This window comes from Plectropomus leopardus, chromosome 2 (genome assembly GCF_026936395.1).
Source record: "Plectropomus leopardus strain MGB_pleo_1.0 chromosome 2, ASM2693639v1, whole genome shotgun sequence".
Classification (NCBI taxonomy): domain Eukaryota; kingdom Metazoa; phylum Chordata; class Actinopteri; order Perciformes; family Serranidae; genus Plectropomus; species Plectropomus leopardus.
Window position 1 is genome coordinate 31,348,983 of NC_142177.1, and position 14,902 is coordinate 31,363,884.

The 14,902-nt window shown below is 38.9% G+C and overlaps 1 protein-coding gene across 6 annotated transcripts in view; it reads left to right on the plus strand.

Annotated features, from left to right (window-relative positions):
* Nucleotides 1-14,902, plus strand: part of tafa3a (TAFA chemokine like family member 3a) — a 173,443-nt gene that overhangs the window by 96,290 nt on the left and 62,251 nt on the right. For all 6 annotated transcript variants that reach the window (XR_015779601.1, XR_015779599.1, XR_015779598.1 and 3 more), the window contains one exon: nucleotides 5,329-5,441. Coding sequence is in view for 3 of the 6 variants with exons in the window: in XM_088090931.1 (XP_087947057.1) it covers nucleotides 5,330-5,441 (112 nt within the window). In the remaining 3 variants the exon portion in view is untranslated. The remainder of the gene's footprint in view (nucleotides 1-5,328; nucleotides 5,442-14,902) is intronic.

Genomic DNA, 14,902 nt, shown 5'->3' on the forward strand with positions numbered 1-14,902 from the left:
TCCTCAAGGCTCCAATCCTTTTTCTCAAAGTTGGATCATTTGGCTGCAACACCTGACCAGATGGAAACGAGCGTAAATCCAAACCCCAGGCTAGAAATAGTCTCTTCAGTAATGTATTGGTGATGCTACAGACACTGCGTCTATGTTTGTCTGCAGTCTCTGTTGCTCATAACATCCGGATTGCGTCAGCTGTCTGATACTGTACAGAATTAGAGCCTCTCGTTAAGATCTCACCCAGCTCTGGCTGTCAGTACAAAGGCAGTCACAGCACAAACATCTCCCTCATATGCGAGCCTCTGCCAGATAAGCAAGAGTTGATCTCTTTTCATGAAACCAAGCATTTTACTAATTTGAGAGGCTGCACTGGAACAGAGTTCAAAGCAGAGCTGTGATTTGCGGCTGCTTTTTCACGAGAGAGGAGGCCAGTTCTGTTGGCAGTGAGATGAGCCGCTGATTGCATTGCTTGTTCCGCTCTCCACAGGCCCCTCAGATGGAGATGGAGAGTATTACTGGACAACAGCCCTCCGAAAGTACATGAAGATTACTGAGCTGAGCACATTAAGACAGACCACACAAACAGCATTACTCACCTCCCAGGTAGCAGGATGACAGCAAGTGGGAGAGAGGGAGACAGAGAGAGTAAACAGACTTCATTTGTTCTAGCTGTCTCCAGATCTAAATTGGTATTATGAATTGCAGTGTGTTTATACACGGTTGCCAAGTCTCACACTTTTGGCGTGAGGCTCCTGCTTTGAGGCGCTGTCTCACGCTCTCACACTGCTCAAACAAATCTCAGGTGAAGAAGCCACAAAGCATGAAGCTCCTTCATGAAAAGATACAGTTGTGTTGGTTAAATCGGCTTTCTCTGCGCACAGGCTAAAGCCTGAAGATCAGGCTTTTATTCACATTTCAGGACCAGTATTGGTCCACAAACATAACAGACCTCAACACCACTAAACCTCTTTCATTTATGTTGAGTTGTACCTCATTCATACACTTTGCTTTATGTGTCTTTGGCGATGGGTACTGTGGTACTTTCCAAGCAATGTACTGCGTGGTGCTGGCTATGGTACTGGAGGTGGTAGGCTAGTTGAAGGTGTAGTACGTAGGATTTTGTAGCATCTTGTGATAAGGTTGCACATTACAGTGGCAAGCATGAAAATGTCAATTGCTCTGTCTCGAGCCAGAGTTTGATTTGTCTGTTCTGGGCCACCTTAGAGGCAACATGATGGACTGTGTGGAGAAAGACCTGCTCTGTATGTTGACATAAATGGCAAATTTTAGGGTCATGACAACACGACAATTCTTAATTTCAGGTGATATACATTTTAAAAACATAGTTTCAAATACATTATATTCCAATTAGGCCAATATTTCCCCTAAATTCTACAAACTGTAACTTCAAAAAAGTTTAGGGACTGTGGTATTAATTAAGTTGTTTTAAAATTGCTTGTTGCTTGCAAGCTAATTGACAGTTTTGTTTTTTGTTTTTTTTTACATTTTTAAAGCAAAGCTGACTTTTGTCAATTGATTTACTCATCGACAAATGTATTTACATTTCTTAGTTAATACTACAGGGTGTGACATTCAACTTCATATTGTTATATTTGGACTAAATGTAATACAAGTTGTGCCACTGTTGAGAGAATCTGAAGACATATTTGTTTATTGTTTGTTGGTTTTATTCCTTTGAGTCACATAGCAGCAGGAAATGATATGTGCACCTCCAGAGTGAGAGAACCACTGTGGCAAAGCAGTGGTATCTTCATTCATTATTCATGACTATTAATTATCCCTGACACAGTGACAGGATCGGTCAGGATCTAACAGATCTAATTGACCTTCTGTACTTTTTTTACACTTCAGGGGACAGATTTGCTGTCACACACAGATTCCAAGTTTATAGGCTACAATTAAATCATCTGTAACATAGCACACTGGCCATCCTCAGTTTCAGTTCTGGGCACCAGCAGAGATGTTAGAACATTTTCGCTTTACTGTAAACAAACTCTGGAAATCAAAAAATATTTATTTATAATCCTGTTTAGGTTGATATTCAAGGATTTTTTCAGTTTTGCTACTTAAAGTAAAATTAAAATATAATTATTGTGTACATGGATGTGACCTCTAATTATTGAAATGAATAACAAAAAATGGCAACAGGTAGTATCGATGAAAACACACTTTATTTCATTATAAGCTACTGAAGTTTGATAAAGCTATTGCATATGGACAGGAATTTCAGTGTTAAGAAAACTGGAAATTCAACTAATAACTTTTTGGTGTGTGTTTTGTGTGTGTCAGCAACACAGGCAGAATATTGTGGGCAATATATATTATTTAAGGTATTATTGTGTTGTGTCCTTTTGAAGCTTCATGGAGATTAACTATTCTGAACAGGTTTGTTTGATATTTTGGATCCAAGTTTTGTAGGTTTTCAAGTGAATGGAATTTCATCTGTGGCGGTCAAAGCACTGAAATAAAGTATTTTTTAAAATTCAAAATCAGTACCCATCAGAACTGTGTCACTGTTTGGAATCAGGTCCCCATACAGTAGAAGTAGATTTTCATCAGAGTCATTTCTATTGAAGAAATAATCCCTGTGAAAATTATCCACAGGGAAATGTACAGAAGTTTTTGCCTCCTCTGTATCAGGGTGGAGGTACAGTGGATATCTTGGAAAGAAAACCACCTGCACCACCAAAAAACTAAACAACAATATATATATATATATATATATATATATATATATATATATATATATATATATATATATATATATATATGTAACAGACGTGGCTAAGGCAAATATGGAGGCTGACACGGGGACTGGTTTCCAGAATTTAATTTGGTCTGCAGAAGACACAAAACACACAATTTGCCCTCTGTTGGTCTGTCTGCACCTCAGCTCCTCATCAATGCGAAGCAGCATTGTCTGGTCTATTAACGATATATACATATGCAATAAAATTACATATAAATATGTCATTATTATAACAAACAAATTGCTTATTAAATTATTTGCGAAGCCAGGCCAAATATGACTGAAAACCATGAATTTTCTAATTAATTATTTTAACAAATCACCCAAAAACATTTAAGAGTATATTCATGAAACAAACAGTGACACCTCGTGGACAAGGTAAAAATGCACAGATGAAGGGGGGGACTAAACAGAAACAACGGAAATTACAACATAAATCAAACAAAAACATACCTGCAGAAGACACAAAACACACAATTTGCCCTCTGTTGGTCTGTCTGCACCTCAGCTCCTAAACAACACATTTTTAACAATGAATAAGGTGGAAAATCTCCTGCTCTACATTAGGATGTGACTTCTGGCGGTACACAGTGTTGCAACGGTTACTATAACGGCAATAACGGTTACACGAAAACATTGTGCAAACTGCTAATAAAACTGTTCTGAACAGTACAAATCAGCTGTATATCATTATATTAACAACTGTTAACACCACACACCAAGGGTTACGGATTATATAGCTCATTTTCACATGTAAATAGCAAAATAATGTCGGAGCATTTTCTCACATTAACTTACCTCATCAATGCGAAGCAGCATTGTGAGGGCAGAGAGGAGGAGCTACGGAAGCTCAGGAGGTACAAGAGCCATGAAGGGCAAAAGGGCCAGTTTCTACAGGAAAATTACAATAACAACAAATAAAACAACTAATTGAGATAAAATTCACAAACACCCAATAAAATGTTCAAATAAAAATAATTACAAATTGTCAAATATGGATTAAAAATATATATTGAGAATAAAGTGCATATTTAACTTCGTTACATATATATATATATATATATATACATATATATAATCTCCCTTCAGCTGGTTGTTGAAAACTGGCAACCCTGATGAATTTCCTCTTACAGGGTAGTGAATACCAAATCAGAGGTGCTTCATATGGTTACTTCACATGAACACGGTAAACGCTGTAAGCATAATACTTCTGGACATTTACTAAAGTAAGAATTGGGATGCAGAACTATTACTTTTAATAGAGTATTTCCACACAGTTTAGGTGTCCGCAGATTATCGACCTGACTGATTATTGGGGCCAATATTTGGCATTTTGCCGATTATCTTAGTTAGCGTTTTGTTATAATGATCGCTGATAAAATTAATTAATTAAAAAGTGCAAAGAAAGTGTCAGAATAGGAGGAACTTTTATTTTCAAAATTTCGGGAACTATTTTTTATTTATTCAGTCTTAATTTAAATTTTCTCTTAACTTTGTTCTAAAAAGTTGCTGGGAACTTGCCGGATATTATGTTGAAAGTCTCAGTTTTGATAAAAAATTAAACAAAGTTGTGTTATTCCAAATTCTAAATATTGACAGACAGATTTTCGTTTTAATTGTAAATGCATATTGGTTCTAAATATCGGTTATCGATCTCATTGACTACTAATAATCTGTATCAGTATCGGCCCTGAAAAAGCGATACTGGTCAGCCCCTTACACAGTTGTATTGCTACTGTTACTTCAGTAAAATACCTGAATACTTGTTCCACGTCTAAATATCATCACATTTCAATGGAACCAATTATTTCGTTAAATCATCACTGATGAATCAATGCTCTACTCGCAGGGTTCGTCGGTGAACTCCTGTAGCTGGTGAGCTAACTGTTCACATGCTAGATCCCCGAGCATCTTTCTAAACCATCTGATGTTTAGACCCTTTTGGCATTTAGTCAAAATTGATTGATATATTTGTGTCATCAGCTCCTGTCTCATAACTATATGCAAATAATTTCTCTTTTCTTTAATAGTTCTTTGTCCATCAGAGGAGAATAATATTGCTGCATCATTTAGCACAGCTCTTAAGATCTGTTCCCAAAGTTCAGCAGCACCCTCAAAATCAGTAGCTATTCTTCAAAGGTGCAAATTTGTGTGTCAAAGTTCACCAAATTTTAACGAGATGCCAAAGAATTAGCGCAGACTTCACTGCCGTGAGCGATGCCACTGATTCTGATTCCCTGTCGTTGATATGTGTTGTTATTGTACTTATTTACACCTCCTGGCAGTGAGTAGCCACATTTTGCGCTCCATGGGGAACCTTATGATGTGCGGCCCTCAGCAGGCTTATCCTCAACACAGCGAAGGCGTCCAGTTTAAGCTCTGTAGATCCAAGCTTTGTGATTTCAGGAGTTACTATAATTGACCACCTCTGACTGCCAAACTGAAGCTTTGGGAGCATGTTGGCATGAGCTCAAGTGAGCCAGTCTCACATCTGAGTGTTTGTGTGATGCAAATATGGCTGACCGCTGATTTTTAAAATTTTTTTTGTCTTCTGTTTTTTCCAGAATGCGGGAGAGGGACCTCCAGAGCATGTGCAGAAGGGCGCTGCTGCTCACCGTCTGTATGGTGTCTCTGTGGGGACAGCTGACCAGCGCATCATCACACAGAAGCCACATAGGTACAACACTGCATGTGTTCCTCTTTGTTCGTTTTTCCAGGGCATCTTGCCCAGACCAACTAAAGTCTGCTACTCCTGGCTGCTACTACCAGCTTGACTGAAGAAGCCAAGGATTAAAGAAAAGAAGTGAAAGAATATTATTCACCCATATTGTCCCCATTACAGTCATTGTCTAAACAGACTGATCCAGAAAATATTTCATTGTAGTTTTAATAACTTCCAGGAGGGCTGGAGAACAGACAGCAGCAGCATGAGACTGTTGCAAATACACCAGCAGGATAGATATTTCATGGGAATTAATGGCATTTGGAAGAAAACAAACAAAGAAAAGCTTAAAGAATTATGCAAAAAGTACACTGGCATTACCTGTTAAAGGGATAGTTTACCTTGAAATTGAAAGTATACATGTTATTCCTCTTACCTGTAGTGCTGATTATCAGTCTAGATTGTTTTGGTGTGAGATGCCAGTGTTGGAGATATTGGCTGTAGAAATGTCTACTTTCTGTCCAGTACAATGGAACTCAATGGCACTTGGTTTGTGTGTGCTCAAAGCACTAAAAAGAATAATTAAAAATTAAAAATTAAATAACTCCGCAATGTCTCTTTCCAGAAATCATGACCCAAATACTCAAGATAATTCATAGACATTGTTGTAAGCAGTATCATGTAGGAACTTTTTTCTCCTGAGCTTTACCCACAAGTGTTGTGCTGGTCGACCCACAGTCAGTGGGATGGTTTGGGTACGTTTGTTAGAAAATCTTGCAGACTTAGGGCAGTTCATGTCATGAAGTGAAGTGAACACTTTGCAGTAATCTGATTGACATCTTTTCTTCTCCTCTTTGTCTCTCTCACACAACAAACAGCTGTCTAATCAGCACTGCTGTGCCCAGCCTCTCTGATGCAGCTTTTGACAAGGAAAATCTGTTAAAGTCCAGACATATTTAAATGTCCCTGGTCATTATGTCCTGTTAAATATTTCCCTCTGCACAAATTTAGTACCGTGTCATTACGGCAACTAAGAGTCTCCACACTGTCCACACTGATGCCGTTAAATATGCACCTCTGTAACGGCATGTAAACAAACTGCTGTGCACCTAAGAGGGGATTAATACATAACCACTTAAAGGATTGGTGAGTGCTTGATGTCTTTCTGGCATTTGTACTTTTTAAAACAGAAAACACATGTTTTGGCTTGTGATATTTACTGAAAATGGCACACAACATACCCAACAGCAAGTAGGTTATTAACAGAGCCTTTCAGCTCCAGTTTGCAGTTTGGTTCAGATCATTGATTGATGCATGTGTGTATGGGTTGGGTGGGGCAGGTTGTCTCTCATTATGGGCCATTTTGGTTGGGTTTTTAAAAAACCCTGACCAGAGCATCACGAAAACCCACCTACCATATCACAGTGCAGAAGGATACATGCATCTATTAATGGATGAGAGGCTCGTGCTAATGAGTTGAAAACATGAACAGCGTCCCACTCGGCTGAGCAGTAATGTTAGTGAGCTCAGTGGTGCTGGGTTAGCTAGCAGTAGATGCACGCTTCCTTCTGTGCAGTGATACAGTTGGCAGGTGGAAAGAAAATAGTTCCTAGATTAAACTGCTCACAACAAAATCTGTGAATTATATACAATCCCAGTGCCATCTCGTTCCATTATACTGGAGAGAGAGGAGACATCTCTGCATCTGATATCTCCAACTCTCACTGGCAATTATAAACCCCTCACTTGTCAGCCATGTATGTGAACTTAACTCTCTTATTTCCTATTTAGTGCTGTAAGAGAAGGTTTTATTAATACAAACTGGGAAAGACCTATATATATTTTTAAAGCATTTCTAAAAAATTCTGAACAATAAATCATCACAATAAGACAGTAAGATGCATCATAAAAGAAAGGATATGTGATACCGTATCAGTAAATCATAACACATTACTTTGTTGGGTGATTCAGAAGCATTATAGTTCTCTCACTGACTGCATCCGGAACAAACAATCTCAGCCAATTTTTTACAGCTCAGGTCAGTCGCATGTGTTGAACACAGTTCACTTCACCGACCTTTTTCAACAGAAACTGATATAATTATCCAAGCTTCTTGGGTTTCTCTGCTCACCAGCAAAGCACAGATTTACTATAAGGTTATGTTTTGTGCAGTCATGCAAGTCAAGCATCACATGGACAAAAGTAATACCAGTACAGTGTGTGCATGCATCTGTGTGTGTGGCAGGGGACAAGACCTTTCAAAGTAAATTCACTTAACGGAGAGATGGCCTGATTCCTGCTTGAGCATATTGGTAGAAACTGTGACTACACATTGAAATAATGAGCCTTGTTCCACTGGAGGACAAAGAGCACATATTGGCTGAAGGGGAAACAGCTCCATGTTAGCCAAAGACAACAACATGACCAGCAAAAGACTTTGATAGGGCATCAAACTCCAGGGCTGTGACACGGTACACTGAAAAGAGGATGCATATTATATAAAACGAAACGCATCATAGCAGACGCCTTGTGGAGGTGTGTTTCAAATCAAGCTGAAGACAGAAGAAGAAAAAGCTGTGACAGCAGAATTAACTCTCTGTCAGCCAAAAATTTGACTTCACCAGCTGCTGAATAATTTTATCATTTAATAGCTTCATTTCAGATTCACCTGTGGAGGGAATATGGGACAAGGGAGGCGGCTGAATGTTTTATAAGTCAGGATATGTTAGTGATATGTCATTGTTAAATTTTCCTTAATTAAAGGATAGAAACCACCACTTTTACTGCCACCATCTTCACATCTTCACATCATCATACTCAAGAAACATTTATGTTACTGACGTGCGCAGAGACATCAATTAAGCAGTGACTTAGGAGAGCTGCGCCTGATGTAACATTTTGAAACTCAGCAATCAGGAATTGCTTAATGTTTGTCCAAAGATTAACTACTTAATGTTTTTGTTTCTGAGGTTTCAAAACCCTGTTGAAATAAGTGTGCAATATGGATGTGGGAATCTGTGTATATTCCGATCAGCATCTTCAGCAGCAGTGAAAAGCTCATCTCATCCTTTCCTGCATCAATAATATCAAGAAACATGTGATAAAAAATGCTATAAAGAAAGTGGACACATCCCATGTCCACATACTGGTGTCTTTTGTTAGGCCTCCACGCCGGCGATAGCATAGCCAGAGGAATTATGTTTTCAGGTTGTCCGGCTCTCACTTATTAACATGATATCTCAAGAACACCTCAAGGTAATTTCTCCAAATTCGAAGTAAAAATTCAATTGGACTCAGCTATGAGCTGATTACTTTTTGGTGGTCATAGGTGAAAGATCAAGGTCCCTGTGACTGTGCCTGTGTCATTCTTGTGAACACAATAGCTGAAGAAAACCTTTAAGGTTTTTTTTTCCATATTTCTCACAAACATTTGAGTAGACTAAAGGAGTAGCTGATTAGATTTTGGTGGCCAAAAGTCAAGGTTACAGTGACCTTGCATTTGTGACATTCTTATGAAAGTGATAGCTCAAAAACACCGTGTGGGAATTTCTTCAAATTTGGCACAAATACCCACTTGGAGTCAAGGATGAACTGATTAAAATTTTGTGGTTGAAGGTCACAGGTCAAGGTCACGGTCACCCCATAAAACATGTTTCTGGCCATAACTCAAGAACCTTGGGTGCCCACCTTGAAACCATGCTGATTGCATAGATTGTCTATGATGTGAGGGGAGATGTGTGTGTGAAGCATCCATGTTTTCACTGATATGGATATAAACTTCAAGTGCAACTTGACTGGTGCACAGAGGCATACAATCATGTGGCTGCATATCTATTTTTTCATGGTTTGATATAGGCCCCTTATTTCACATGAAGAATAACTACACAATTTAGACAGTTGTGTGCTTTAAATTTGTGGGAACAATGTGGGAAATGTTTTCTCCTCTTTCAACACTTCTGAGGTCTATACAGAAATGCTTTTCTGAGAGATTAGTGTGGAAGAACTTGACTGGCCTGCAGAGAGTACTGACCTCAACCCCACCTACCACCTTTGAGATGAACTGCAACTTGAGCTAGGCCTTATCAGCCGACATCAGTGGTCGACCTCACTAATGCTGTTGTGGCTGAATGTGGGAAAATCTGTCCAGCCAGGCCTCAAAATCCTGTAGGGATCATTCTCAGGAGAGTGGAGGTTGTTATAGCAGGATGAATGGTTTTGGTAGGCCCAGCTGCCAGAAGAAAATGTTGGCATTATATGTTTGTGCAAAACACAAATTTATAAGATTTGCATGTTTTGTACTGCTGCTTTTGTCATTAGCGGACTATGAATGGCATTAACTGCCAAGCTGCAGCACATTGTGGAAGACTTACAAGCAGCAAAACCGGTTGTGTTTTAACCAGTCATTACTCTGTTTCATGTGGCTTTTAGGCTCCAATTATGGGCGTTTTGTAGCAACCTTTTTTTTCACTAGCTTTTTATGCTTCAATGATGGGGTTTTTTTTTGCAACCTGACAGTGTTTTTCCACTGTCTTTTTAGGCTCTAATCATTGGTGTTTTGTAGCGACCTGTAGATGTTTTTCCATCTCCTTGTTACGCTGTAATTGTGGGTATTTGTAGCAACCTGACTGTGTTTTTCAAGTAGCTTTTTAGGGCTCCAGCTGTATTTTGTAGCAACTAGACTGTTTTATCTGCTTTATGGCCTCCAGTTTTTTTTTGGTTTTTTTTTAGCGACCTAAATGTGTTTTTCCATCGGCTCATTAGGCTCAAATTGTTCTTGGTCTATAAAGTGACCCGACTGAGTTTTTCCATCGACTTTTTAGGCTGCAGTTACGTTTGTTTTGTAGTGACCTGACTGTGTTTTTCCATCTGATATTTGGGCTCCAAACAGTGGCGTTTTGTGGTGACCCGATGGTTACCCATCGCTGTTTTTCCTGCTGGGATTGTGCCCCACAAACAGGGTATTTAAATCAAAAACATGATCTCTTCTTCACCATAACCAAAGTATTTTTGCGCCTAAACCTAACCACACATTAATCACAGCATTGTTAAAACATAGTGTTTCAATGTATCTGCTTCATAAAAACATGGAAATATACATACCATACAACATATCTGGGGTTTGCAGTATTATTCAACATTTTTTCTGGTGATTTCGTTTTGTTTAAGGTATTTAATTATCACAACACAAGTGAACTGTCCTGGTGTCCACATACTTTTGGCAACTGCAACTCCACATCATTCATTGGGGACAACACATTTTCTTTTCACCTTCTCATGCATCTTATCAATACATTCAATGTTTTCTGAATTTATTTGATGATTGTAGACTGACAGTAGAGTGGTAAATCCCACTTGTTTGACTGCCAACATGTTGGATAAACAATTTAATCTTCAGGCTTACATAGCTGTCTGGTTTTGCATTTGTCCCGCTCTTGTGGTTTGTGCACTTATTCGTGTGATTTATTGTAAGGGAGAGAGGGGGCCAACACAAGTAACCTGGCCCCGTTCTCCCCGGGCTGCGCTGACACTTAGGTAATCACGCAGCCTGTCCCCGAGCTACGGAGGTCAAGTCAAGGTGGGCCCAGTAAACAAACCTCTTTAGCCCCTCTGTTTATGGAGGTGGGGGCTTCGCCAAAGCAATTGAACCTTTCACCATGGCCTGACTTGAGCATGCTGAGCTTACAGCACGCACACATAACCCCTGTAATAAGACCACTGCATCCCCAGAGCACCATCTGCATTCATTAGCTAGTCATGAAAGAGTGGAGAGGGAGAGGAAGGGCGAGTGGTCTGGATAGAAAGCGAGCGTGATAACAAGTACCCTTCGGCTGTGCAATTTGTTTTGGTCCTGTCGATAGGATTTAGACTGATGATGTGACCAGGTCAGATGGCGGCCTCATTACTCTGCTACTTAGATACTTGGATACTTTTTTTTCTCAACAGTATCTCACTGTGTCTCATTTAAAAAGCAGTAATCAAGCTCTCTGTGGTTTGCTGGTCAGTGTCTGTGAGGACGAACGCTGAAATGTTGTAGAGAGGAAAACAGGCGTGAAAAACACATTTCCAGCTGAGGCTGTGTGATGCAACGTGGCAGCAGCTCCCCCCTTTGAGATTAAAACGCTCCAAGCAGTGCCGCTTACAGGTCGTAAACTCTGTTACATTTTTAAATATAAAGCATTAAGCCGCACGGCTCACGGATAGTGCCGCAAATTGGAATCAAAATGACTTTGGAGCTCAGGTTTACGTTGGGTTTAAATCAAGGTCCCCTTCTATATTCACATGCACACAAGGGGCCATGCAGCCTTATTAATAAGATGAAACTGTGCACTGACTCTCATTTGAATTCAGTGGAATATTTCCATATTTGCTTATGGTAGAGACTTTCTAAAAACTGTGTGATGCACTCTAATGGCTCATTCTCCAGCTGATTTTCAAGCTTCGGGGGATTTTTTTTATTTTTTGTATTCTATGCAAATTGGCTTTAACTTTTTTCCCTCTTCATTTTCAGTGTTTCATATTAGGAACAAACTGATTCTCCAGAGCACATTCTAATAGCAGAATCCAACATATACTTTTTTTATTTTTTTATTTTTTGCTTGACATTAACTTTTTCTTCCCTCCCAACTGTCCCAGTCATATTAATTTTTGGAAAGATATATTAAGATATGTCACATTAATAAAAATTGTATATTCTAATACACTTGGATAAATTAGAATTGTTTCCCTGTGCCAGCCTGGGGGGGAAAAGCCTGTGAAGAGAGCTTTTCATGCTTGATGGGTCTTGATGAAAACCATGCAGCAGCGGCGTTCTTTTTTTAGTGTTAAAAGGCTTAGATTATTTTAGAAATTCAAAATAATATAATTTGTGACAGTCCAACTTCGAATAGCTCTGGGGTAGTTTTAGTCATTGTGATTTGAACAATGAAATGATCGGTTTTTATTCACAGTGTACCAGTATAGAAATTTTAAAAGGGGAAATTGCCAGATGATTGAAAAAAGAACTCTTTTGTACTGCACGGTAGTTTCCTTGCTTTATACTTAACCAGTTTCTGCTTTTCTTTTTATTAACATTTTCTACAGAGACTCAAAACTGTAAAAAATACAGTAAAAGATTTCCACACAAGTCAATATGCCTGACCTTTTACAAAATTTTGTAGATTCCAGGACTCTGTGTTTTTATGACAAAATTGTCTTTAAGTTCAAGTATTAATCAGGTCTCGGGATGGGTATCTGAATTTGATAACTTAAAAAAAAAAAATCTTTTATTTGTGTATGTGTCCCTTTCTTATCGTTCCATGTTCCCTCTCTAAATTTGTATGTTTTTGTTGGTCCGTGGACACAGCGCAGGCAAAACTGCCCTCTGCAGCAGTTTGAGGAGTTTCAGTTGCAGTGTTGATAAATGATCAGTCAATCCAATCAGAGCTGATCAGATCAATGGTTGAGAGGACTACCTGCTGTAAAAGTGAGTTTCTGTTCAGACTTTCTGTTGCTGCCAACTTATCAGTTTAACATCTACCCAGTTAGCACAAGCTACCAGCTGAGGATAATATCCAACACTGAGCCATCAAATGGTCCCAACAAATATACTAACACCAAAACAATTGGACTCTGTGGTTAAATCTGGTATTAACTGTAACATTTGCTGTGTAATGCTAACAGTTAGCTCTGTCAGTGTGTGTGTGTGTGTGTGTGTGTGTGTGTGTGTGTGCGGCCAGGTGGATTTGTCCCGGGCAGGGAGCTCACACTCCAGCAGCAGTAGCTACAACCCATACAGCAGTGATACTCAACTTACGGCCTGTGGGCCAAATCTGGCCGCTGGTAGGGTGCTGGGTGGCCCCCCCCAACTATTTTCCAATTCACAATAAAAAATAAAGTGATTCACACTGGTTTGAATTGTTTTTGCACTTTTAGTAAACATAAGATGCCAGAGTGCATTGCAGCAGTGTCAAAATAGAGCTTGTTTATCAAAAAAAGTGTCAGTTGAGGATCCTCACACCCCCGCCAGAGGTCCTAGCTAAGCTCTAAATGTCCTAAAATCCTAGAAATGGTCTAGAAACGTGCTAACATCCGAGAGACGTCCTGAAATCCAAGAAACTCTCTCCCTCCCTCTCTTTCTCTCTCCTTCCTATCTATCATTTTGTCATCTACCATTATCTAATTGCTTTTTATGACATCTATTGCACGTCTGTCTGTTATGGAAGAGGGATCCCTCCTCAGTCACTCTTCCTGAGGTTTCTACATTTTTCCCTCCGTCATAGGGTTTGTTTTTGGGAGTTTGTCAATCTAAGGACAGAGGGATGGATGTCCTAAGTTCTAAAGTACGCTGAGGCAACTTGCAATTTATGATAATGGGCTTTATAAATAAAATTATAATTGAATTGAAACATCTTAAAATCAGAGAAAAGTCCTAAAATCCTAGAAAAAAAAAATTCAAAAAATGTTCTAAAATGTGCACATTTTTTAGCCTTATTTTATCTTACTTTTACTAGTATCAAGTGGATTTTATCAATTTGAAGATGCATTCTATGTATTCTATTCTGATTTAATTTATTTTTACATGCAAGTTTTATTATGTCTGTCTTTTATGTGTTTTTGATGTGAAGTACGTAGTGCATTTAATTTCTTTCTTGTAAAGCACTTTAGGTTGCTTTTCTTGTATGAAAGGTGCAATACAAATAAAGTTGCTATTATTATTATTATTATTATTATTATTATTATTATTATTATTATTATTATTATTATTAAAATCCGAGAAACATCCTAAAATCCAAGAAACGTCCTAAAATCCTTGATAACATTCTAAAATCCTAGAAAAGTCCTAAAATTCAAGGAACGTCCTAAAATCCTAGAAAAATGTATGGGGCTGCTGCTGGCCGCCTGTCATTTTTCAAATTGGCCCCCAAGCAAAGCATGTTGTTCATCCCTGCCCTACAGCCTGTGGTGAGAAGATGTCAAATGCATTGTATTTGACAGAGTTGGCGATTCAGCGTGCCAGGATGCCCCCAAAATCATTGAAAGTATGTTTATCTTACACTCATTCACATTACCAACATTATTTTTAATGGCATCAGTATCACCATAAGGGTACTGGTATAGTAAGATTTTAAACAAAACCCAACAAGGACACATAGCCACTGACAAAGGAATATATTGAGCAAAAGACCTGAGGAGAACCATCAGATAAATTTAGCCTGGCTGCAAAACAAGCCACTGATTTTAGTGGCTGTTCCACAGGTCAGTTAGAGCCTCATTCGTCAGTTTTATGGACACAAATTAAGGCAAAAAATATTCAGATGTCGAAACATTTTTTGGGGAAAGTTTGGTTTCCGCCAACTGGACCCACAGTCTGTGCATTTTCTACCTCATTATTTCTCATCAGGAGCTTCAGTACATGGGTTCCTCCGGTTTACTGGCCTGTAATGAGCCCTGTAATGCAGTATATCTCTGTTGTTGTGTGGCAGCATACATCAGCCTGC